Here is a 26,061-nt window from a genome sequence, read left to right as displayed (position 1 = left end):
ACGAGCTCAGCCCAGCTCCCACACAAAGCCAGCCGGGCAGCTAACGCCACTGGCCTCCTTGCTGGCACGGAGCAGGCCAGGGCTCCGGAGCCCGAGCGCCTCTGATCTAGAGGCAGGGCCGAGGCAGGTTGGCAGAGGGCAGAACGTGGGGGAAGCTGCGCTGAGCCTGTCCTATGCAGGGCATCGGTGTTTGCGGTTGCTGAGCCAGCACTAAATTGACGTGAGAAGACAGGCATGTTCTGAATCTCTGCCTCGTCACGGAGCCAGGGAGGAAGGCCTGCCTTGTGGTTAGAGCACAGACCTGCATTCAGTTCCTGACTCTGCCACAACCTCGTTGCATCACCCTGGGCAAGTCACTTAATCTCTCTGGGCCTGGCTGTACAATGGTGATAACACTGACCTGCCATACCAAAGCCCATAAAGACGGCTAGTGCTAAGGACGCGCGGTCTCAGCCCAGCAGGTTTTTTAATTGGGTACTTGCTCATGTCCCTGTTAAATTGTCACTCTGGTCCTATTCATGCCGAGTACGTGGGAGCACTCAAAATATTGTTGCAACTAATGTTCCATTGGAGCTGTTGCTGTGTGTGGGGAGAGCTGGGAGTGCAGAGTGGCTGCTTTCGAAAATGGTTCAATCTCCAACGCTCCTTGGAAACCTTTTCCCGGCCACAGAGAATCCAGCGTTTTGTTACGTTAATCCAAGGGTGTGCCTCATAATTCGTCCCTGCTTTCCCTGTACCTCCTCTCTCCCCGGCACTGCTCAGGGAGTGGGTTGTACGCAAAGACAAACTCTTTCCTTTCTAACCGGACGCCTCCCTCAGCCACTCAGTGCTTCCTAAATCTAGCATTTATGACATCATTGTCGTAATTAATTATGGTTAATAATAATAATAACTTGTGCTTATGCAATGGCCTTCAAGCCAGAGCTCACAGCACTTTGCAGATGATTACTTAAAGTGCCCAACACCCTGGGAGATGGGGAAATACAATTCGGCCCATTTTAACCATGACTAAACTTAACTGAGTCCCAGGGAGGTGAATACGTGATGTGCCCAAGGTCATATGGTGAGTCAGCAGCAGAACTGGCAATGGAAACCAGAAGTCCTGGCTCCTTGATCCCCTCCAAGGCAGGACTATCCTATCTGCTAAAGGCCTCACCCCCGCAAGGATGATATCTTACCCTGGCTACGAGCAGCTGGCACAACGGAGCCGGCCCGTCTGTGTGCGTGAGACGAAGCTTTCTCACCACCAGTTCTTCCAACCGGCAGCTCCATCCCAGGATAACCAGGAACCACAGCATCCTCAGAGCACAATGGAAAGCTCTCTCCGCCTGCCAGCCGCCCAGGACAACACTCAGTCCAGTCCCTGCTGACGGCTGGAGGAGCGAGAACTCTGGCTGGGATTTCAAAGAGTGCTAAGGGATCTAAACACCCATCTGTCTCAGGCACATTTAACAACCTGGCCTAAAGCTTTCTGTGCACTTGATACTCTTGCAAGGGGATCAGATGAAGATCAGTGAAGCTTGCTACATAAGAAAGTTGATTAGTAGAGAGCCCAGGGAAAGGAGGAACTGAATACACGGTACAAGAGCTGGCTGGAAAATGGATCTTCCGTCCCGCAAAATAGGTCGAGATTTCAGGAATATTGTCNCTGGACGCCAACCCCCAGCCCCGGCCGCTGACCCCGGGCACTAGCCCTGGACGCCAACCCCCAGCCCTGGCTGTGCGGCAGCGGGCACTGACCCTGTGCTCCAGCGGGTGCTGGTCCCAGGCGCCAATCCCAGGCAGCGGCTGCCAACCCTGGGCGCTGGCCCCACCTGTGGATCCCCAGCCCTGGCCGCTGACCACGGGCACACTGGCCTGGCCACTGACCCTGGGCTCCAATGGGCGTTGGCCCGGGGTGCAGATTTCTGGTGGCGGGCGCGGACCCCCGGCCCTGGCTGCTGACCCCAGGTGCTGGCCCTGGCTGTCGACCCGTAGCCCCAGCCGAGTGGCAGTGGGCGCCGATCCCGGGCTCCAGCGAGCGCCAGCCCCTGGTGCAGATCCCTGGCGGCGGGCTCCAACCCCGAGCTGCTGACACCTAGCTCCGGCCGTGCGGCAGCGGCCGCTGGCCCCAGGTGCCGGCCCCCAGCCCCGGCTGTGGGTGCCGACCCAGGCTCCGTAGCTCCTGGCCTCAGCTCCGCAGCTCCTGCCCTGGGCTCTAGCAATGGGCACTGATCCCCAGCCGCAAGGTCACTGACCCCCAACTCCAGCCACAGGGCTCATCACCCACCCCCATCACTTCTGTTCCCCGCTGCCCCCCCCCCGGCCCTGCATCCGTCCCCCCACATTGCCCCTGGCCCCTGTTGCCTTCCTGGCCCTGCATCCAGCCCCCCATCGCCCCTGGCCCCCTCCAAACCCCACATCCAGGGCTTAATTTGTCCTAGGGTGACCAGACAGCAAGTGTGAAAAATAGGACTGGGGTGGGGGGTAATAGGAGACTATATAAGAAAAAGACCCCAAAATTGGGACTGTCCCTATAAAATTGAGACATCTGGTCACCCTAACTGGGGCTTGCTTCAAAAAGCGATATTAACAAACATGCAAATATCACTTTTCACAGCGTTATTTTTATTATTGAGTCTACATAAATAAATTACAATGATTTGGATGTCTTGACTCGCATATTTATTTATTTTTCCTAAAGTTAATGAACTATTTTAGGAAAAAGTGTCAGAGCGGCCACCAGCAAGAGTTGGTGGCCACACTCTGAGGCCACCAAAACATTTGTGGTGAGAAGCCCTGGCCTGGCTGATCCCAGAGTCTGATCATTCATCCAGTCGCCTGTCCTGCCAAAGGGTAATTAGCCAGTTCAGACGGATCCCTCCCCCAACCCATCTCCCTGCCCGCGATGTGATTTATTAGAACCTTAAACGACAGCCATTTCCCGAGCTCTTTAAACTCCCTCATCCCTTTATACTGCCAGAAATCAGAGATGAAAACACTTAACGCTTCCCTTGGGACGGTTTATTTCAGGATGTGGGGCAAGGCCCAGCAGAGCGTCAGGTGTAGCCGCCATTCCCATGCCGCTTGGGCCCATCTGCTCTGCCTCACGGTGCCTAAAGCCAGGCCCCTAAGTCCCAGGGGAGCTGCCGACGCTCGGCCCCGCTGAGCATCCGGCCCCATAGCCAGGTGGCTAAACAGGGACCAGGCACGCAGGCTGGATGACGTGGCTCTGCTCGCCTGGCCCAGGGGGTGCTGCTGTGTTCGATGCTCAATGAGGCCTAGCGCTGTGATAGACTCATACCCAGCCCGGGTCAGGCCCAGAGGAGAGATGGCCGCCCTGAGCTAGCCACGCACTCCCCTCCCATTCGCCACGGTGATGATGCTGACTTTACGTCTCAGCAGGGTTCAGTGCCTTTCCACCCCGGGGCGGGTCAGCGCCACAGCCAGTGAAAATGAGTCCCATCAGCTGTGGCCCTGAGACGCAGGCAGGAGGTGGCAATTCTCGAACGCTGCCTCCACCGGCAATTACAGGCAGTGGGGGGCCAGGCAGGCGGGATGGAATCACCCACATAGGGACAGGCCGGTGAGTCCGGAGAGGTCAGAGCCTTCACATTTCCCATCTCAAGCAACAGCCAGAACAGTGAAATCGCCCCACGGCAGAGGCTCGGCACCAGGCCTAGCCCCGTGGAAGTCCCACGTTACCCATGTCGCAGACAGCCACCCATGGTGCATGGTATTTTGGCGGCTGTCTTATCCGACAGGGCAGGGATTGAATCAGGGACCTTGTTGCGTGACAGACACGCGACAAAATGACCATACTTTGTGACGGACATTAGGGGCAGGGGGGCGGTAAGTCATTCAGTCATTCCATTTTTTGAAAAATTACCACCCACCTTAAAGTTTTTACTATGGACACTCCATGGCTAAAACTGCGACAGCTGGAGCTAGACGGGCAACCCTCTGTCAGTGGGGCTGTCACAGCCTCGGATCCTCTGTGGATCCACCCAGGGCTCCCCTAATGCCCATTCCCCGGGGCTGGTTGAAACCTGGAATGTCCAAGCTTCTGACGTTCGTTTTTGTTCTGAATCGGAACAAGCCCTCCCCCCCTCATCCCCCATCCCTAAGGCAAAATTTCCAGCAAAACAACAGTTTTGAATAAATTTCAGTCCGAATCAATCGAAATGTGCCGCTTGGATCAAATCGAACCGTTTCATTCTGATTTCAGCTTTTTACATTTATAGTCTATATAAATAATAACAGAATATTGTGATGGGATGAAGTTCTTATAGAACTAGGAGTGAGGGAAAGAGAGCCGATTAGCTGGATGAGCTGTCAATCATCCAGAGAGACAGGGGTGGGACTTCCCTTCCCCACAAAGGGTTCTGGGTAAGGAAGCCATCTATAAAACTCCCTGGCTTCCAACTGTGCATCAGAGTTCCAGTAGGAAGGGTTACTTGGAAGATCCTGGATTGGCTGAAGTTCTGGCATGGCAGATGCTCCTTGTTTGTTTGTTTTTTCTCTCTCTTTCTGAATTAAAATAAATCTTGGTACTTTTTAAAAATTCCTTTGAATTGGGTCTTGCCACAAGTACAATGTACATTGCAAAATGAAAAGTGATTGTGAAATGAAAAATGGACGCATTCCCTTTCGGTATGGAACATTCTGACCTAACCCCAATGCTTTGCCCCCCATTTTCCCCCCTAAACAAAATGTTGTTGAAATTGGTGCTTTCCCATGGAAACGGTAAAACATTCCATTGGAAACTTTTCGACCAGCCCTCATTACACCCACATAGTAATGTGTGCCGGGCCTCTGAAGAGGGGGAATTTCACCGACCTGAAATTCACAGACCTGTTAGGAGACAGCGTCTGCCACGGTCTGTCTCTTGAAGCCATGTCAAAAGAAAATGAAGCACAGGCAGTTAACTTTGGGGTCCCGGATGTATTCCTTTGCAGCATGACCCGTTCTCCCACCTCCAGAAATCAAAAGAAGCCCGTTGTTGTTGGATCACTGCTCTGCAATGCTCTGTAGCAGGATCGCTGTGGTCATGGGCTGCACTTCCTCGGGTCACAAGTACAGCGCCCTGGCCATTAACATCTCCCTCCTTGGCACGGGCCGGATGATATTTGCTCAACGCCTGCGTTCCCTTTGCGACCGGCTGGGAACACAGATCTCTCAAAGATCTAAAATAGCCACGGACAGGAATAAACAACCAACAAGGGGACAAAGGCAAAGGTCAGCCTGTAGCTTGAAAGCAGGGTCCCAGAAGAAGAAAACATCTGTCACCGATATTGTACTAACCACAAAACCAACCACCACAGTAGAGGAGAAGTAGACCAAAGGGAATGGGAACCAGAGGCAGGAGACAGTTCGTAAGGATCACATAATCTCAGGGGGCTGTTTGTTTTTGGTAGTAAATATTTTTACTGAGGGAAGTGAGGTTGAACTGATCACAGCAGGGTATAGAATAACAGAGACAAAAGCAGGTAATTAATGACAAATCAAAGGGAGGAATTGTTGGCTTGTGTTTCGAGCACGGGTCAGGGAGAGGTGTCCTCTAACCCTGGTTCTGACTTGCTGTGCAACTTTGAGCATGTCTGTGTGCCTCAGTTTCCCCACTGGTAATACGGGGATAAGCTATAGAACTGGGTGAATAGTGTTACGAAAAGTTAAGTGGCCATTGATCCCAATATTTAAAAAAAACTTGCTTCATCTGCCTTTCCTCTTTCCCTGAGTATTCTAGTACAGGGGTGTGCAAACTTTTCCAGTCAGAACCCCCCCTTCCCATTCATGGGATTTGGCGCCCCTCCCCCTACTTCTGCGCTGCTGCTGGCAGCGACGCTGCCTTCAGAGCTGGGCGGCCGGAGAGCAGCGGCTGCTGGCCAGGGTGTTCATGTTGTTTGTGGGGCGGGAATACAGGTATTATGGTTTTTAATGCCCCGCCCCCACCCACCCCACAATCCCACTCTGTTTTTATCCCTCTTCCACTACTATGTTTCCAGTTTCTTCACACACCCCAGTTTGCGCACCACTGCTCTAGTAAATGCATTGGCTGGGCGTGTTTGCAGGATACAAGAAGCAATGGCTGGAAGCCGAAGGCAGCAACGTAGAAATACGAAATCAGGCTCGCATGGTGAACAGGGAAAGTAGCTGCAACTCCCAAGGGCAGCGGTGGATTCTCCGTCTCTCGATGCAGCCAGTCTGGATCTGCTGGAGGGGACGCTTTAGCCAAGCACAAGTTATTGGGGTCAATACAGGGGTGAAATGTGAAATACAGGTGGTCAGATCTACTTGTCCCTTCTGGCCTTAAACTCAATGACGCTATGAAAAGTATTGTCTATGGGGACATCAGGTTAGACTGGGAGCTCTTTGGTGCAAGGACTGTCTCCTGTGCTCTGTTTGTGCAGCACATGGGCACAACGGGGCCCCAGGCTCGGCTGGCACCTCTAGGTGCCGTGGGAATACAAATAACAATTGCAGCCTCCGTGGGAAAGCGAGTCGAGAGTTCCTAGTGGCGAGTGTAGGCCCAGAAATCGGGCTGGTTCCTGCACTGCCGTCACTGGGGTTACATGACCCCAGTGTAAACGTGGGGTGAGCAAGAGGAGAATCACACCCAAAGAGAGGCACTCGTCCAATCAGAGGACAACAACACACCATGTGAGCTCGGCGTCCAATCAAAACAGCTTGTGTTTCCAACTAGGGTGACCAAATGTCCCAATTTTATAGGGACAGTCCTGATATTTAGGGCTTTGTCTTATCTAGGCGCCTATTACCCTCCACCTCCTGTCCTGATTTTTCACACTTGCTACCTGGTCACCCTATTTCCAACACCGAGCATTCCCCATCCGTGTCACGAGCCGGCCGTCATGTGGCAAATGATGCCCGTACCCAACATGATAAGGATTTCCCTCAGACAAAGGCCAGAAGTGACATTAACTAGATCACAGAGTCGCCTGCCACTTCACCGCGCAGACACTGAGGCTAAATCGAGAAGGTGCAGCGCTTTGAGATCACGGCACGGGAGCCGTTCTAGCCGGGTGACTCACGCTGATGCTATGAAGGCCGGGCAGCGGCAATTCCAGTATCTCTTAGAGAATAGTTCTAGCCCGTGAAGTAAAATGTTGGTCTCTGTTTCTCAAGCCAAAATCCTAAAATCAAGCCACTGTCCCAACATGCAAGCTCAGCACATGGGCCGGGCCACCCGCTAACTGTTGTTTTCTTTGCTCTGACCGGCTGGCTGGCCAAGGCCGGTGGAAGATGAAGTGGCTGGAGGGTTAGGCTGCAATTGTGGCTAGGTCCCTGTGGAATGCGCCTGGGCATAGCTGCGGTTCGGATGAAATGCGGGCAGGGAATGGGAGGCTCTTTAAAATACCAGCTCCACCTGGGTCGCCAGTGGGCTCAAGGGAGGGCGGTTGGGTGGCCTGAAATAAACATCCCTGGAGTCTGCGACCGTCCACTGACCGGTGGGCGTTGTGCACGGAAGGCGTGCAGGGGTGGGCCCTCTCCGAGGCTGTTTGTTGGTGACCCGGGCACTTTGGGGGAGGCCATGGGAGGAGAGGCCCCAGGGCCGGTGTCCCGGGCTGTGTCCTACCCGGTACTGTCTGCAGCATTAACAATTGTAAACCCATATCATCTACAGAGCTCCAAGGAAGGTCAGTAGTACCACCATCCCTGCGTTACAAATGGGGAAACTGAGGCACGGAAAGCGACTTGCCGAAGGTCAGCAAGTCAGTGGCAAAGCTGGGAATCAAATCCCTGGCTCCTGAGTCCCAGTCCAGTGCCCTAGCCTTTAGGGGCCAAACCCATCCCTGGGGTAAGCCTACTGAACCCAGTGGAGGACTAATGCCTCGATGTCAGCCATTCCCTCCCCGCTGCCCCATTCACCATCACCCCACAGCCCCAGGGAATTGCTCCTAGGAGCAGGCACTCGGGGGGGGTTACCCTCCCCCCCATCCCACCTGTTCCCTGTCTCACCCCACTGGAGATGTTGTTCCCCTGCCCTGTATTTTCCCTTCCCTTCCATCCATGGCTCCTAGGCCCTGGTGAGCCCTCCACCGCCACCCGGGTGGGGCCTCCGGCTTGTCACAGCTCAGCCCCTGCCCTCCAGCGCAGTGTCGAGCACAGCTGGGCCAGGACTGTTAGTTCACCCAACGCACCCCCCGCAGGCTGCCCCGGCGTGTCAGGGCCCAGCATTGGGATCACTCCACCCCCCCTCCAGGGCTATCGGGGCACACTTCACCATGACCGTCAGGCCCACCCCCTGCCCAGGGCCTGCAGCGTCTCCTCCAGGGGCAATTGATGGGTCACCAGAGGCCTCACAGCAGGACGATGGCTGATGGCCACGTGTTGTGGTACCCGCACACCCTCCGAGAGCCTCCTCCTGCAGGGCGACATCCAGCATGGCATCTGTGCCAGGCTTCTGGGGCCCAGCCCCACCAGGGCCAGGTGCTGCCAGCCTGGGGTGTATGCCCCAGCCTGTGGTGTGCCAGAGCCACTGCCCAGGGCTCCTGCTCCCCCCTTGCATCCGCCCCCAGACCCTGAGCCTTCTGCAGCTGCTGGCTGGGCAGATCACTGACCAGCACCTGGTGCTGCCAGGAGTGGAGGAGCCGGAGGGAGCCAGCCCCACGCAGCAGCACGCGGCTGCCCAGGGAGAGCTGGGCCCAGTGGCAGGCATAGAGGGCCACGGAACGTGGCTCCAGCCAGGCAGCCTCATCCCAGCTGCGGCTGGGGAGGAGGCCAGGGCTTGGCGGAGGTAGCCATGCAGGGCACCAGTCTCAGCAGGCAGGGTGCCACAGCAGGCCAGGGGATGGGGGAGACGGGTTATAGCAGCCCGCCTGGCACAGTGGGGAACAGCCAGGTGATAACCCGGCCTCAGCCGGGACGTGGCCCAGTCTATAGCCCTCATCCAGCCAGCTGCCTTGGGCCCCACACCAGAGCCCCACGCTGTGGACGTGCAGCAGGACCTGCGAGGTAGGGTCCCCAGTGAGTGGCTGGGCCGGCAGGCACACGTCCCCCGGGCCATGCAGCACCACGCACAGGTCTGACCCCGGGCCTAGCAGAGATCCCTGGGTTTGCGTCTGGCCCGGGACAGGTTTAGATTCCCTGCAGCAGTTATCGAGTGTGGCTGGCGTATGGCACTGCTGGCGACTATTGGGTGGAATGGGAAGTGCCGGTCTGTGTGTCATAGCCCTCATACTGCTCATAGATGATGGTGATTCTCCTTTAGCTCAAGGAGCAGGGGCCCAGGCTTTTGGAGCAGAAGGAGCTGAGGTCTCACCCTGCCTGTAGCTGTGGTGTGCTAGCACTGCAGCGCTATTAACGACCTCAGCCTTACGCCCTTGCTGGGAGGGTGGTAACAAGTAACACCTGCATCGTACAGCTGGGGAAACTGAGCCACAGAGCACAGAAGCCGGGACTAGAGCCCAGGTGTCCTGCCCCCCACCCCCGCCATGCCAGCCTTCCTCAAGGGCCTGCGAAGCGAGTGGTTACAAAGGGGAAAAGTGACTGTGTGCAGGGAGTGGGTGAGGGCCCCAGAGCAGCTGCCCGGCAAGGGGAGGGCGGCTCCGGAAGGCCTGTCTTTGCTCTCCTCTTTCCCCTCTGGCTGGGGTGTCCTGGCCTGGCCCCTGCAGGGGGGGAGGGGCAGCCTCCTCCCCCCACTAATCCCCTTTGGGCAGGGTGTTAATTTCACCTCCCTGGCAGCGATCCAGGCTCCGGGGCAGGGGCAGGGAGGGAGCCAAGATACCGCAAGCCAAGCAGGGAGGTGGCCCCGGTGGGACAAGGCCGTGGGGAGAACCGAGGGCCAGGGACTCCTAACGCAAGAATCCAGCAATCTGTGTTCAGTGCTGGGCTTGAACGAACACTTTGATACACCAGCGTGCCCGGGGGGTCATGGTACTGGCCCACCCGCCTGATCCACGCCTGGAAGGGTTAACTCGGCTTAAGGGCAATGTGCTGTGGCTGGGAATCTGCCTCCCGCTGTGTGGGACTGGGAAAGCCCCTCCGCCAGCCCGGGAACCAGCCTAGGGCAGCTGTGCGCAGCGTGGGGGGCAGGAGGGGTAGCCCCATAACATGCTATACGCAGCAGGGCCGGCTGGCCATTCCCTGGGGAAAGCCCACGGCCTGGCTAGGGACATCCCAAAGGGAATTGAGGGCTGGAGCTCACCCATGAGCAGAGCTCTCTGCACAGCTTCCCGGCAAGCCCTTGGACAGGATGTGCTGTGGGAAAGCCTCACTGACAGGCTGGAGGGTGGCACAGAAGCCTGCACCAGCCTGGTCTGGCTTACTTAGCCAGTCATGTTTATATTGCTGTGGCTTCTGGAGGGAAGTTGGGTCAGCGCCCCGTTGCGCCAGGCGCTGTACAAACGCGTAGGATCCGGGCCCAGAGCGTGAGGCCTCACATGGCCAGCAAAGGCTGCCCTTCCCGTGCCTGGGGGGGGGGCAGAGCGGGGGCTGCCGTGGGCGGCGCTGGTCTGGTGCAGGGCCCGCGGGGCGGCCTGCTGGGGGAGGCGCTGTTTGTTTCTCCGAGACTGCAGCAGTGCGGCCCACGCGCCTGCTTGGCCCTGTCCCCTTTTTCTCAAGCTCTGGGAGGGCCGGGTCATCGCTCGGCCAAGCCTCTTTTCATGCTAAGTGACCCCAGCGGGTCAGGCCGTTTTCGCCTCTTTCTCTTCTAGAGCTGATGGGAAGGGAAATCACAGGAACTTACCGGCCTGATTGGAAACCTAGTAGCCCTGGGCTAGTGTTTGCCTCATGGGGCCGCCTCTAAAACCCAGTGGCCAGAGAACCACTCGGCAACTGCAGCACTAGCAATGCCCTTCACCCAAGAGTTCCACAGTGATCGAACCTCATTAAACCCCCGGGATGTAGGCCGGGCTTACCAACCCCCCTTTACAGGTGGGGAAACTGAGGCACAAGGCAGGCGAGTGACTTGTCCTGGGTCACGTCGATAAAAAGGGGAATAGACAAGCCCCAGTGTCGTGACCCCAATCCCGTTTGTTCTAACCACTAGGCGACACTGCCTAACGCTTGAGAGGCAGTGGGGGTCAAAGATGTGGGCCCTGCGTGGTGCCAATGTAACTCCACCACGTCTGTTGGCAAAGTGCAGAAGGCAGGCAGACACTGGGGGGGGGGGCACGCTCTGGGGGCGGGGCCCAGCTGGGACGGTGTCTGCAGAGTTCAGTGTCTTTCGCCTGGCTGCGCGTCCTGGATGAATCCTCCTCGTAAACGACAAGCCAAACCTTGCTCTTGGCCCGGGCGCCGGGTTCGGTTGTGCTCGCTGCAGCCACGGGCTGCGTTTACACGGACGGCCCACAATAGGCTGAGGGTTCCTCGTTAAATGGCGTGCAGCACTGGGCCGGGCACGGTTTACGGTGGGGCCCACCAAAGCAAGCCCCCAGCCCAGTGTGGCTGGAATGCCTAGAGCTTCGCCAGCCCGGCCTGAATGACACAGCCAGCGCGGGCCGCCTGGGTCATTGGGGGAAGTGTGTTAAAACGCAAACAAGCTGCGTTTCCAAGGCCAGGACAAAGGGGGCTTCTTAAAGAAAAGCTCCTCCGGACAAAGGCGGCTAGCCCCATGCTGGGAGCTCCCCGCCAAGCGCAGGGGCGTTCGGACAATGCCCCAGGGAATGGCTGTGCAAAAGCCGCGGTGAGGGCTGGGCTCAGAGGAGCAGGGGCCTCACTGGAGCAGCCCAAAAAGGGCCCGTCAATGAAGACATTAACCCCCCGTGGCGGGAACGCCTGCCTGGGGCCCCAGAGACAGCCTGGGCTGGCACCGACACGCCCTCTGAGTTCGGCCCAGGAGAAGAACCCGAATGGCCCAGAGCCACTGGCAAATTACTCCTCCTGTGGGTTTAGCAACAGCCAGGAAGGCACAAGAAGGCCAATGCCCCGTCCTCTGGCTGTGGCGTCAGATGAAGCTTGGGAGCAGAGCTGTGTCCTCGGCCCTGTATTACGAACAGAGACACCGGACGCTCCTCTAACTCAGCCAGCAGGGAGCGGGGCCGCTGGAGCGGGCGGCATGGGGTGATCCCCCCTGTGAAGGGTGGGCAGGAGAGTAAGAGGCCCAGAGTGATTACGGCACTTCCTCGTTTGATGGCTTGCTGGTCTCTTCTACCTCCCCCTGTCGTTGCTAAAACCCCAGGAGACTCGGCTGGCAAGGGGGCATCGTGGGTACAAAGAGAACGAGATCCAACGCCAGGGAGTTGAATTCAGACTCGCGCTAACGTGCACATGGCCAGTGAGCGTAAGTCACCACTGGGCCAATTGCCCGAGGCGGGCCGTGGCAGCTCTGTCACGGGGCGTCTTTAAATCAGCACCAGATCCACTCCAACTCAACCGATTCCTGCAGGAATCGCCGGTTGAGGGTCTTTCTGTGTGCAGGAGGCTGGCTAGATGACCATGAGGGTCCCTTCTAGGGTGACCAGATGTCCCAATTTTATAGGGACAGTCCTGATATTTGGGTCTTTTCCTTGTATAGGCTCCTATTACCCCCCACTCCCTGTCCCGATTTTTCACACTTGCAGCCTGGTCACCCTAGTCCCTTCTGATTTGACCAGCCGCGGATCTATAAAACAGCCTGTGGGTTGGGTTCTTTTTTCAATATAAACATCTTTCTTTAAGGGTTTTCTCCCCTCTCCCTGCATTATTGGGAGGACTGGGACGGTTGATGGATTTATTTCTTCTTGTCATTGAAGGAGCAAAAAAGAGCTGTGTTGATCTGTCGTTAACCTCCCTCCCTGTTTGCGGAGAGGCCCAGCCTCCCAGAAGCCAGAGATCAGAACAATCATTGAATTCTGAACCCAGCGTTTATCCCGAGCAAATCCTTGTGGCGCTTTGCTGCCCATGATTCAATGAGACGGTTGGGTTTTAAAACAGGACACGACGCAGAGGGAAGATGCTCGGGGTGATGCCAGCACGTGCGACACGCCGCCGCTAGGGAACGATGTGCCAAGGCCAACGCTGCTCGGTTTCCATCTCCGAACCGGGCTTCAATTTAAAGGTGGAATCCGAGCCTAATTGAATTGCTTATGGTTAACAATCAGGGCCGAGACTTTGTGAAATATGCAGCTCCTCTGGGCCCAGGGACACTCGCTTGAGAGCTGTTGGCAAGCGCGCCGAGGTTACATTCCTGCTCGCTTCCATGCAGACATTGGTTTGGAGAGAGCACATCCGCCTGCAACCACTGTGCTTGCCTCAGTTCGGCTGCCTCAGCGTCGGGCAGAACCACAGCGTGGCCCCTTTGAAAGGACGGCAGATGCGCAGAGCCATTAACCGACTCGCCCACGGTCAGTGGCAGAGGGCTTGAGCCTCAAACGAAGTGCCTAACTCCCATGGACTTCAATACCTTTGAGGATCGGGGCCTGAATTAGGACTAGGACCCCACAGCCTCAACTGCCAGTCCCTCTCTTAGCCCAGAGGCAAACACTGCTTCCTGTTTATTGGCCCTGGAAGCTTATAAATTAATTGATTGGTCCCTTTGTGCTGTTTAATTTGCCATTAAACTACCGCCATCTTAGTCAGCCTTTGCCACAGATCGCTGCCAGAACTCTGCGAAGAAACGGTCTCTCTCCGGGAGGCTGCATGTGCCTCTGTGCGGAGGAAACTCTTTCCCATGGGCTGACCCCAGCCCTGCCCTTTGCCCTTCCAGTTTTATCTCGTTCCTGTCGTTTGGGAGCCCGTCCTTATGGGAACAGGCCTTCGGCTGGGTCCTCATGCGCAAAGCCGGGCTTGTTCCTTCCGGAGCATTCAGCTTCAGAGCTGGGCTGGAGAGATTCATAAGCAGAGGCTCTAACGCAATCCTTCCAAGGCAGTTTTGCAATCTCAGGAGGACGCTGCTGACTAAGCCGGGCTCGGCCATGCAAATAAATCTCCTTCGCCCGCCTCTGCAAAATCCCGACTAACGGCCTAAGAACTGGCTCGGGCGGCTAGTAGCACTGATTTGCGAGCACAGACACGTTCCCACACAGCAAGCAACCCACAGACACCTCTCTGCACGGCGCCGGACACGCAAGGTGCATGGCTCCGCAAAATCCGGCACTGGTGCAACTCTGCTGTGGGCGCATGGCTGCATGGGGGGCCTCAGCCGAGCCGTGCAGAGGGGTGGGCAATGGATTCTCCATGCCACCGGGCCTCCGTCCAGAACCCAAACTGTCTTGGCCTTTTCTCGTTTGGTCCGAAGAGTGAATCGCCAATGGGAGACGCACCTCGGAGGTGTCTGACCACCCGGCTGGGCTGAGTGAAGCCCCAGGAGCCCTCAATACACATGCAATGACCCCTGGCTAAGCTGGCAGCAACAACTGAATCTGGCACCTGCTGGCACTTGTTTACATGGTGGGGTAATGCGCTCCGCAGGTGTGGTTTCCAAAGCACACTAACGCGCTGGGCATGAACTGGGCAGTGTAGACCCTGCTGACGCGCTGTAACGTAGTGCAGTTTGAAACAGCGCTGCATTAAAGCACACCAGGCAACCTTTAGCGCACCCCAGCAGGGGCTCCACGGACCAATTAATGCGCAACCCCTCCGTGTGCTTTAGAAATCACACCCCATAAAGCGAATCACCCCGTGTGGACAAGGCAGAGATTTTGTCCTAGTAGAACCCCATGGGCCGGGAGTGGGGTGATTTTTACTCAGAGTTCTACCAGTACAACGCCTTGTGTGGATGCAGTTAAACTAGTATAAAAGTGCTTTATACCAGGATAGCTTATACCCCTCCCCAGCTGGGACTAGCCCCAAGTCTGTGGTGTGTGCCCCCCGTCCCTCTTCCAGAGTGGGCAGCCCCCAGCGACTGCTTCCAGCTTGGGTTCCAATGCCCAACGCACTCCGGGCAGGTCAGCTTGTCTGCACGGCAGCGTTACCTGAGTTGGCGCTCAAGCGGGAGGCTGCTGTTAATTTGAGGTGGCCGGCCAGAGCGGGAGTATAGGGCCATATCGGAGTGAGCACAACTCATCAGCTGCTAACGGGACGCTCTGTAATGTGGACGCAAGTTAGCTCCACTCGAGCGCGGCTTGTCTTCCAGTGACGGTCTCTGCATTGCATCTAGAGGCTGTGGGGTCAGTCCCAACTATGTATTACCATGTCGAGTCTCCAAATGTCGTGCAAATGATAAAGTGAACCTGCGTGTTCCCTGCTCCACACAAGAGTTTACGGTCAATGGAAAGTATTTTAAAAAAACCCGCACATTTTATTAAAATCGCAGAACAAATTTTCCTGGAACCCAGGAGCAAACTCAATTCCATTGGACTGTCGGCGGTTTTAATCTTAACAGCAATTTTGAGAGAAGGCAAAAGGCCTTTGATTCCCATCAATAAATATAAAAAAATATAATAAATTACATTAAAAAAAAGTGAACACTGACAGACTAGCAAAGGGCGTCTAGCGAAACGCAAAGGCGCACAGGGTGGGGAGCGGAGTGGAAGAATAAATAGAGAGAAGGAAAATGGTTACATGACCTTGGGCACAGCTATCAACCGTCATCTGCAAAGCCGCTCCGCTCGCTACCAGAGGAACGTCAAATTTAAGGCACTGGCATCTGCCCTTCTCTTGTGGCACCGACAGGAGAAAAAAAAACTACTTAGCAGAAGGTTTTTGATACAGCCAGTTGCTTAAAAAGCAAACGCACTGGAGCGGCATCTCCGTGCCCGGCAAAAGGAAATCGATCGAGCCAGGCTTCAGGTCACCCTGGTCAAGATGCGGGTTCCCCTGCACCTGGAAACTTGGTTGTTTTGAAGTTTAAACTGAATCACTTTATTTACTATAAATCTTCATCCTCTTATAAAGAGCAAAGGAAAAATCAATGTTGCTTTGTCACCGCAAAGTCCCGGCCTACCCTCTGCTTAGAAATGGAGGCCGTTCTGGAAAATCCACATACTCCTGCCAGTCAGGAGAGGGTCAGCACAGCAGGGAACGAAAGACAAGCGGAAGGAGCCCTGCTCTGCTTTGGCCGGCCCTGTGCAAGCAGCAGGCGGAGGAAGAGTTCGCCACGGGCCTCCTCTGCAAGCACAGAACCTGCCCGACATCCGGCCACGAGGCTGCACGCAAGGCAGCTGGAGCGCTTTCCAAAGATGGCAGCTGGTGCCCTGGCCAAAGCCAAGGAGGGCGGTCCTTCCGAACAGGCTGCAGTCTAGCGCCTCCCCCTGGAGCCAGCTACATCGCACAGCAGCGGTTGCACGCAAGAGACCACCCAATACTAATCATCATCATATCAGCAATAAATAAAACTAACTGCTGTGGAGGTATAATTGGTACAAGATGGCACGAGAGACTGGCTGACTCCGCTCTGGGCACTGCCATCCAGTCGGTCGGTGTCCTCACAGGCTCTTGGTTGGGGACGATGCCAAGCACACTTCAATTCTCCACTTCAAGTATTTCCCGGTTTGCACAGCCGCTGAGTGTCGCTTTCTCTCCCGCAGCGATTCCTTCTCCACGCGGGTGGCGAGGCTGCCTGGGCTGGGGCCGGCTCCTGCTCAGATCGGGATGCCAACCATGCTCACCTGCTCCTTCAGCCCCAGCAGGCTATAGGCGATGCGTTTCTGGTGACCCGGCAGGCGCACCCCGATTTTCTTAATGTCGCTGGGGAACAAAAAGGCAAAGGGGTATGTCAGCGGGGCCCAGCCGCTACCACGATGCGCGAATGCCAGGTGCGGGCGAGGGCCGCCTTTTCGGTCCGAGCTGGTTTGAGCGGCTATCCACAAGGGGAGAAGGACTCAGCCCGCATTTACCAAGCGGCCATGAAAGCTGGCCTAGCAGCCCGAGCGTGTGGGGCGTGGCCAAGGAAAGGGGGCGGGGCTGGAGTGCGGCTGTGCCCCTGCCATCCCTGCCTGGTGCATTACAGCCCTGGCAGAGCTGAGAGCAGCCTTGAGGCTGCCCTGAACTACGCAGCAGACGGTGTTGAACTGGCTTCAGGACCAAGGAGCCACCTGCACCTCTTGGGACCACCACTGAGGACTGGCAGCCACCCTGCGTTGTCACGATCTCCCCCCTGCCCTTTCTTCTTCCCCGTCCCTCTCTCGTCTTCTCCTTCCCCCCCCCGACCCAGCCTGATCCTTCCCTTAGGACAACTGCCGATGGCCCGCTCCAAAGCTAGTGAAGCCAAGGGAAAGACTCCCAGGCTCCAGTGAGCTCTGAGGGAGGCCCCATGTTCCCGGCTGGAGCTTGGAGAATCTTTCTCATGCCCTGTCCTGACACTGCTTCCTTTTGGCAGCCCCAGTGCTTGAACAATAAGGGGAGGGCAGGTCTGTTAATGAGCCTCTCCCTTGTTTCCCTGTAAAGCCAGTTAATTACAGGGTGCGTGTTCGGATCGGCAGCACCTCTTGAGACATCGCTGAGCCACCTTGTGGGCTAGGGCAAGGCCAGTGGAGAAAACAGGCAGCTCCGCACACCTCCACAGGGAATTAACAAGGGTAATTAGTCTCGTTCGGCTCCGCAGCATGTCTCCAGGCCCTTCACAAAGGGAGCTTTGTCCTCATTGGGGAACCCAGGTGGGCGGGCGTGGCTTTGCCAATGGTCACAGGCATGGTGGAGCCAGGAACCAGATCCAACCCCCACCCTGCCCAGTGCTATGCTCTAGCCACTAGACAATGCTGCCTCCCTACAGACATAGAGGGACAGGCCAGCTAGTCTGCCTTCCAGCCTTGGAAACAGCCAAACTCCGCCGGCCTTGCTGGCAGCCCAGGAACACCGAGAGGCCCCAACAGAAATCCAGCGCCAGACTCAGCCCTTGTCCTGAACAGCTTAGGATAGACATGGAAACTGAGGCACCAGGGGCAGGAGGCGGGGAGGGGCTTGCCCAGCAGGCTGGTGGCAGAACTGGTAATAGAGCCCAGGTCTTCTGAGTGCCACTCTAGTGCCCTGACCACTAGGCCACCCTGCCTCCTCTGCATTTAGAGCAGGCACGCTGCAGGCAAAGGCTCCCCGGGCTGGGCGGCAGAGGAGAAGCCCCTTGGGCCTAGCTGAGCCAGCTTTGTTTAGGGAACGTGATGTTCTGCAGCTATCCCCAGATGCTCCCCCCCATCCCTGTCCCTGGGGCGTACAGAAAACATTCCCAGCCTGGTCCAGCAGCCAGCCAGCCCTGCTGTTTACACAGGCTATATTTATCCTACAGGGCTTGGGCTGTTGTTATTTCCTGGGGGATGAGGATTTGGAGTGGGGAGGAAAGGAAAAGAGGGCCCCCGCTCCTTCCAAGAGTGCCTGGGGGGGGGTACAGGGGGGGAGATTACAGTGCTTCTCCCTTCTGGGTGACTCTGAGCAGGGTCCCAGCACGGAGAGGGACGCGGCTTCCCGCGGTTCTGCTAGGAACTCAGGCCCTCAGGCTGTGGGGTTGGGAGCAGGGAAGGCAGAGGGGCAAAACTGAGCCCAAACCACCAACTCCAAGGAAAGAGAGAGCCCGAAGGGGGGCTCCATTCCCCCACCTTGGCCCCTGGCACCTCACCCGTGCCTGGCCCAGCTGGGACGGGGGCGACGCAGAGCGGGGAGGGGGCAGCGGTTAGCACCATGCAGTGCCACACAGCAGCTCTGGGTTCAGCTCTCCGGGCCCGGCCTCCCTCTTCTGGGGCCAGCCGGAGCTGGGAGCGCTGGAGAAAGATGAAACTCCGGGGGCGGGGACCTAGCACGTGCCCCCGCTGCCTGATCAGGGACAGCTGACGGGATCCTGCCCTCCTTGGGCAGAAAGCAGGTAGGGCTCGGGGGGAGGTAATGCCAGTCATTGACGAGGGCAGGAGAACGACGCTGGCAGGGAACCAGAGGTTCCACCAGGGGAAAAGGGACAGCTCGGCCCTGGAGATAAGAAGAGCAGCTCAGTGGGCATCAGGCCCTACGTACCAGCCCAAGGAGGACTCCGGGGCCAGGCCCAGTGCTGCCCCAGGGTCAGAGCTCTCTCCCCCACACCCAGGACTCAGGCCAGTCCCGCTGGCTGGCAAGGATCAGCCTGACGGGGCTTTGAGAGCCAGGAAGTGATCTGACTCCTTTCCGAGTGCCACAGGCAGAGACAATCCAGCTCGCGGTAGGTGCCCGCTGCAGCCCAGCTAACCTGACCAGCGCTGGAATGCCCAGGACCCGCTCTGCCCTGGCAAGACACTAAGCAGCCAATTTGGGAAGCTCATGCATGCATCCGCCCGCGGGTGCCCGGATCAGACCCAGGCCCTGCCCTGGAAGCTCTCAGAGGCGGGGCCTGCCAGCGAGCGGCAAAGGCAGCGGAGGGAGGAGTGTGACTCACTCGTTGCTCATCTGCACCACTTTCTCGATGGCGTTGTAGCCGCCCGACAGGAAGTTCTCTGTGTACTGGTTCATCTTGATGGAGTCCAGCCACTCGGAGACGGTTCTGAAGGGAAGGCCCTCCGAGCCGCTGGTGCTGGGCAGGCGGATGGACACCCTGCAAGGACACAAAGCCCCCAGATGTTAGTGTTCCGTCTCCCCTGGGCAGGGCAGCAGCTGGGCGGGGATGGATTCCTCTGCCCAACACCCTGGGCAGTTAGACCAAGACATGGGGGCAGGTACCTGACAGGTCACTTCTCCTTCCTCCACGAGCCACACAGGTAAAGCACATCCCTTCCCCCAGCACCCCCTCTGCAGGGAGAGTCACACCTCCAATCCCCAAGGTAGGGGCATGCTTCCACCCCCCACCCCCCACGCCTCCCTTTCATCTCAAAGACGTCAAATCCCAGGGCTGATGAGCGGATGGCACGCTCTAATGGACTGAGCACAGGGCCGGGAGCCAGGATCCCCAGCGTTCTAACCCAGCACCACCACCAGCTCGCTGGGTAACCTTGGATAAAGAGCTTGAGATGTGCCTCAGTTTCCCCATCTGTCAGAGGAAGGTGGGGGTAACAAATTCCCGGCGGCTGGGAGGGTTAATTGCATCGTGTCTGTAAAGGGCCGAGTCAGTGCGAAATGCTTTTTAATGATTGTTCATTGTTAGTCTGGTGGGGGCTCGCTGGGCCCAGCCGCTTCACAGCTTTCCCAGGGGCTCAGCTTCGAGGGGATCCCTGCGGGAGCGATGGGGGAGAGAGGCCATGGGGGAGCCCTGGCTGCCTGGTTGCATGCTAGTGGGAGGGTTCCAGCCCCTGCCAGTCTGTGCTACCCGCGACCACTTCTGCTGCCCCATGGGCCTGCCCCAAGTCCACCCTTGGCGTGGGCCTGTTGGCTCAAGGGCTGGGTTCGGCCCTGCGTCCCCGACAATTGGTCCGAGCCCTGCCCCCTGGCACCAGCCAGCTGGCAGCCCCTCCCGTTAGCACCACCTAGAATGCCCAGCGAGGATGCCCAGATCCCAAGGAGCCCAGGGCTTCACCTCCCTGCAGCAGCCTCCTACCGGTGCCATAAAGCACTCAGGGACGCAGGCGCGCTGCACCTAGCCCGCTCTTGCTTTCCCAGCTCCTGTTGCGGTGCCCACCCTCTGCAGGCCACGGCCCTGCAGAAACACCCTCCCCAATAGCCTGCACTGCCTAGTCAGGCCCGTCTTCGATGGTACCAGCTGTACACGACTCAGTGTCTTGTCATCAGGAAGCAGAAGTGGCTTGGACCAACTGCCTCCTGCTTTCCTGGTTTGCGAACCTCCCCTCCACCCAGAGGAATCCCTGGCTGAGCCGGGGCCAGGGCCCGGCGGGTGGGCTCCGGACCAGGGGCAGGCGGAGAAGGCTGGTGACCAGCTGCCTACCGGGGGTCGAAGTCTGCCAAGGTCTTGAGCGACTCGGGGGCCCGGATGAGCTTGTCGAGGATGCTGACGATGTCGTTGAACTTGGGCCGGCGGCTCCTCTCCTGTTGCCAGCACTGCATCATCAGCTGGTAGATGGCGGAGGGGCAGTCCATGGGGGCGGGCAGCCGGAAGCCTTCGTTGATGGCTTTCATGACCTGCCGAGGGAAGGTGACCGGAGGGTGAGGGACGTGGCCTGCGGATCAGAGGCACCCGCCTCCCACGCGCTGGCAAGGCAAATGCCGCTCGCTCTGGGCCCTTCCTTGCAGTCAATGGGGTGGCCTCCCAGCTCGGCGCGTGCCTGGTGCTGCGGAGAGCTGCCCGGACCCCACCCACGGCGTGTGGGGCAGGTGGGCGGGGAGCTCTCCCATAAATCCCTGGCTGGACAGGGAGCGTCTCCTTGTCTCCTGCTCTGAGAACGGACACGCGGGTCAGACCATCCCTGAGAGCCCCACGGGGGCTCAGAGTGCCTCGTTCATCGCCCGCCGAGCAACCCAGGCTGTGCCCGGAGCGCACACCAGGCTGGCTGCAATGGTACAGCCTGGGGGCTCTGCTCTGTAAGTGAGGGCCTCGTGCTGCCCATCGTGTGGGCTCAGGATAGCCCCTTGCCATGTTAACCACACCCACTCCAGATGCCCAAGGAGGCAGCACTGTGGCACTGCCAGGCTCACAGCAGTGCAGGCTTCCCCCGCGCTGCCCCGCGACCTGTTCCCCCCCGGCCCTAAAGAGGAGCTCGGTCTTCACGGCCAATTCGCTCCTTGGCCCCGCAGCTGTGATTGCAGGCCACGGCGGTAGGCTTTGTCCTGTGGACACGTGTTCCCCCCCCCGTGCATTTCACATGGGCCACAAAGGGCCATCAGACGGAGCAGCATTTCACAACCAAGCCAGGCTGGAGTCTGGTGCCTAGCCCGTCCTAGGCCTCTCGGATGTCCAAGCCCTTCCAGAAGGGTGATGGATGGTGGAGAGACATGGACAGACAGACACTGTTTTATCCTTCCCCCAGGCCCTTTGAGATGCGCCCGTTGCGTTGTCAGTGCCGGGGCAGCGGGCACAGCAAATAGCCGGCGCGTGGGGCCGGATCTCCACTCTAGGGATATGCAGTGCCCATTCCCGGGGGAGCCCGGCAGTCCATCCCCATCAGGGCCGTTCAGACACAGGCAGGCCGGGCTCTGCCGGCTGCACTCACCTCGTGGTTGGAGAGCTCCCAGTAGGGCCGCTCACCGTAGGACATCACCTCCCACATGACGATGCCGTAGCTCCACACGTCGCTGGCCGAGGTGAACTTCCGGTAGGAGATGGCTTCCGGGGCCGTCCAGCGGATGGGGATCTTGCCGCCCTGCGAGAATCACACCGCCCTGGGATTGACACTGCTGCCCGCCTGCCCCATCCCTGGCTGATGCCGAGGGAGGCTGCGACCCCGAGGCTTCCTCCTGCGCCCACGACTGGCCATGCCGGAGCTCGCTGGACCCAGAGGGGGTTACGCAGAGGGCGGCACCAGCAGGGCCCAGACCAAGCCGGGGTCAGGCTCGAGAAGCAGGGCGGGCTCTCAGCATGGCCACGCTCCTTGCTGGGTATGTGGAGGGGGGGGGAGAATTTCTCTGACATCCCATCAGCTCCAACCACCATGCCTACTTAGTGTCGGTCCTACGCCAACAACGGGGGGCAGGCACAGGCCACGGCTGCAACCCCTCCCTGCCGGAAAGAGCTCAGCTGCCCCCAGCCCAGGGGTATGTCCGCCCACTGTGGCGGACGGAGCACTTACGCTGGTGGTGTACGTGGCCTCGGGATCGTCTTCCAGGACGCGGGACAGGCCAAAGTCGGACACCTTGCAGACCAGCTGGCTGTTGACGAGGATGTTGCGGGCAGCCAGGTCCCGGTGCACGTAGTTCATGTTGGCCAGGTACTTCATGCCCGCGGCGATGCCCCGCAGCATGCCCACCAGCTGGATCATGCAGAACTCACCGTCCTTCTCCTGCGTGACGAGAAGAGAGGTGCTCAGGATGGTAAGGGGTTAAGCCGACCGCCTACCCCGCATACACTGTGCTCCTATCACCGTCTCACAGTTTACATGGCTCCTTGAACCCAGAGCAGGCCACAAGCTATAGCGATGCCATGCAGCCAAAATGCAGCCACCTCTGGGGTGGAGGGTGGCTGCCCATCAGTGCACAGCACAACAGTGGAGGCAGAGGGGGTGAATCATGCAACCACTGGCAGAAATCCAAACTCAAAGAAAGGGCTGGGAGATCTTTAACGCCCATGTAGAACCCCAGGAGTTACGGGTTTGACTCCCCTACAGGACACTGCATGTAAATCTATGGTCTTGACTGTCCCCTCGCTGCACCTGCAAAGGATTGTGGGATATGGTGGTTTGTGGGTTGCTGAGCAAAAAATATTGAAGAACACTGGGTTAGACAGTCCGGCTCTTTTTCTTATTAAAGTCGTGGTAAAAAAAAATGAGACGTTTAAAGAGCCAATTCCCTTCCTCGTATTCCAGCTCACATGGTTCGGATCAGGGGCATTCTGACAACCCAACGGACTTTGCATCACTGGTGCAGCTCGTTTACTTTGCATTTTGCTCAGCTCCAGACATGACCCGTTTCGTCGGTTTCACTTCCCATCTGGGATGCACTAGCCCAGGGCGGAGATGCCGGGGATGCAAAGGCTGTAGGGGAGAGTTCCGTAGACTCTCATCCTCCCACATGCTTACGACTATTTCAGCTGAACTGAAAAAGCAAATAACGTTCACCCTGAGTGTTAAATCTTGGTGATTCCCTTCCTTGGTATTGGACAAAACCTAAATCCGAGGGCGTGGCCTGCAGTTCTCGACAACGTCCCTTTAAAAATGGGTGGGCCTGGCTAGGACTGAATTGTGCTTCTCCTCGTTCTGTTCATGAGCGAGGAACCACAGCACCTACCCGCAGGAACTTGTCCAGGGCTCCGTTCTCCATGTACTCGGTGATGATCATGAATGGTTTGTCTGAAAAGAGAAGGATAAATCACGAGACGTCCTGGGAGAGCTCCCTCCCCCAGGCCCCAGCACCGCCTGGCGACAGCCCATGGACGTTTGTGCACGCAAAGCAGGAAGGGGAGCTGGGTGCTGGTCATGGGGCGGAGAGGTGGCTGGAACAACCTCCCAGGAGAACAAGCCCAGATAAGGTGATCAAGATTCCGCCCAGCATGGACGTCATCTGCGCTGATGGGCACCTGGCAGGGAACATGACTGGGAAAGGGTCATGCTTGCGGGAAGGGTCTACTCTAGTGTGTCTATAGCCAAGCCCTGCCAAGCCAGCCGCCACATTCTGCTTCCAGCAGTTGTTCTGGTGTAACCCCAGGATTCGGGTGCCTTTCGGTAGGAATGATCCTGGTCAAAGTCCTGCAGTGAGGGGCGAGGGGATTTTTTGAACAGTGACTTTCCCTGAGTCGCCCCCAGCACAAACCTTGCCATTTTTGCAGCTGAATCAGCGCTCTTGGCAGGAAAAACAACTGGTTGTCAGGTGAGAAGGGACCATGGGGGGGCGTATGGCATTGGGGCGGGGGGATGCTTACACTTGGAGACGACGCCCTCCAGCCGGATGATGTTGTGGTGGCAGAACTGGCCCATGATACTGGCCTCGCTCAGGAAGTCGATGCGCTGCTTCTCCGTGTAGCCAACCTTCAGGGTCTTGATTGCCACCGGGATGTCCTTCTTCCCGTGTTTCAGTGTCCCCTTGTAAACTTCCCCGAACTCGCCTGGCAGGAGGAAAGGAGGAAGAGGGTGACCCTCCTGAGGGTACCGGAGACCTGGGCATGTCCACCGCTGTGCAATGCAAAGGCCCGTCTGCCTCTTCTCTGGAGGGAAAACCCCTTCAACTACTGGCTGCACCAGGAGGCCGGGTCCCTCCTACCCCAATCACAGCCTGCTTGAGGAAGGCGGGCCCCACCTGCACCAGCCACTGGCAGCAGGAAGAGGGAGCGACCTACCTGCACCGATCACCTTCTGCCGGGTGATGCACGAGGGGTGAATCTCAGTTGTAAATTTCAGCACCGCCTGGTTGGGGTCTTCGTAGGTGTGGGGGTCCACGTAGGTCTTCAGGGGCTTCAGCTGTTCTGTGGGGCGGAGGGAGGGAAGGGACACATGGAAGCAGGCATGAGGTTGGGACTCCAGACCCCAGCGAGATCTCATGCTACTGAAAGTACAGTTCCACTCATGGCAGTTTGTAGCCCAGCCGCCCCGGCGTGCTCAGCCCAACACCCGTTTCCTCCCCCTGCTGCAGGCAGGGACTCCGCCGACGTCAGGCTGGCAGCGGGGGGCGGGGTCTCCCTTGAGCCCGCACAGACATTTATGGGTCACACTCCGGGTTCCTGTTCACTCACTGGGCTTGGCTGTAGCCCCAGGGCTCCAAGGGCCCCGCAGCCGAGCTACACCCTGCACAACCACCACCGGGGACCCACGCTAGGGCCGTTCTTCAGCAGCGGGCTGTGGGGCCAGCAGGCCGCTCACAGGGGGCCGGGGCTTGTAGGGTCACATTCTGCCCAGCCCCTGCATGGTCAGGTGAGGAAAGACACACGGACTGTGCTGGGTCTGCCCACCACCTTGCCGGGGAAGCGCTGTCCCTGCCTCCAGGGGTACAGGGGACCTGTCTTCATGCTCCCGGCCCAGCTGAGCACAGAGCTGGGATCTGCCACACTTGTCTCTAAGGGGCACATGCTCCCTGCCAGACTCCCTGGCGCCTGTCCGACCCAGCTCCCGCTGGAGTCTCTCACTCACCAGACTTGGAGAAGTAAACGTCCTCAGACGACTGACGGGCCCGTGAGCGCCTTCTCCTACAACAACAAGGAGGGTTAGGCCTGGAGACGCTCCCCACTGCATCCCAAATCACATGGCCAGCAGCCCCCCGATGAGAGAACATGCCAGACAAGCTCATCTCCCCCACATCCTTCTTTGCTGTCCTGAAGAGACCCCAGATCGATGCAGCCCCCTGCCCTGCCTCTTAATATGGGGGAACAGATCCCGGGGGTCCTGCACTCAATCCTTCCCTTGGCAAAGCCCCCAGTGACGCCCAGTCTGGGTAACCAGGAGTAAGGGCCTGAGGGCCTAGTGGAAACTGACTAGTCTGTTTCATTTCTGTCTCTGGTCAGTTTCACATCCGGGCTCTCCTGCCTTGGTGTCTGGGTTGCAAGAGGTCGGTTCCTCAAGCAAACACTTCGGTTCCTCTTACACAGCCTAAGCTGGACCCAAGCCGGCCCATGTACATCTCAGTAGCCAATGCCAGGCCAGCAGCAGGAATCACATGGTAACACGCCTGGGCTGGCAGCAAGGCACAGGTTAGCTGCCTGCAATACTGCCCCCCCACACCTCCAGGCAAGTGGGCGCATTGGCTGTGGGGGAAGGGAGGTCCAATGGGGAAGGGACAGGCAGCCGT

General features: G+C 58.0%; 1 protein-coding gene across 1 annotated transcript in view; it reads right to left on the bottom strand.

Annotated features, from left to right (window-relative positions):
• Positions 1–15,134: 15,134 nt before the first annotated feature.
• The window catches only part of EPHA2 (EPH receptor A2), a 33,980-nt gene continuing 23,053 nt past the window's right edge, over positions 15,135–26,061 (bottom strand). Inside the window, exons 9-17 of the mRNA XM_034753326.1 lie at positions 25,407–25,462; positions 24,620–24,745; positions 24,206–24,388; positions 23,575–23,636; positions 22,422–22,631; positions 21,846–21,995; positions 20,624–20,817; positions 19,187–19,342; positions 15,135–16,545 (exon numbers count right to left, since the gene is read on the bottom strand). Of these exons, the coding sequence (XP_034609217.1) occupies positions 16,440–16,545; positions 19,187–19,342; positions 20,624–20,817; positions 21,846–21,995; positions 22,422–22,631; positions 23,575–23,636; positions 24,206–24,388; positions 24,620–24,745; positions 25,407–25,462 (1,243 nt within the window). The 3' untranslated portion in view covers positions 15,135–16,439. The remainder of the gene's footprint in view (positions 16,546–19,186; positions 19,343–20,623; positions 20,818–21,845; positions 21,996–22,421; positions 22,632–23,574; positions 23,637–24,205; positions 24,389–24,619; positions 24,746–25,406; positions 25,463–26,061) is intronic.

Source organism: Trachemys scripta, chromosome 19, assembly GCF_013100865.1.
Source record: "Trachemys scripta elegans isolate TJP31775 chromosome 19, CAS_Tse_1.0, whole genome shotgun sequence".
In the NCBI taxonomy this organism is placed as follows: Eukaryota; Metazoa; Chordata; order Testudines; family Emydidae; genus Trachemys; species Trachemys scripta.
This window is presented reverse-complemented; position numbering and strand designations above follow the sequence as displayed.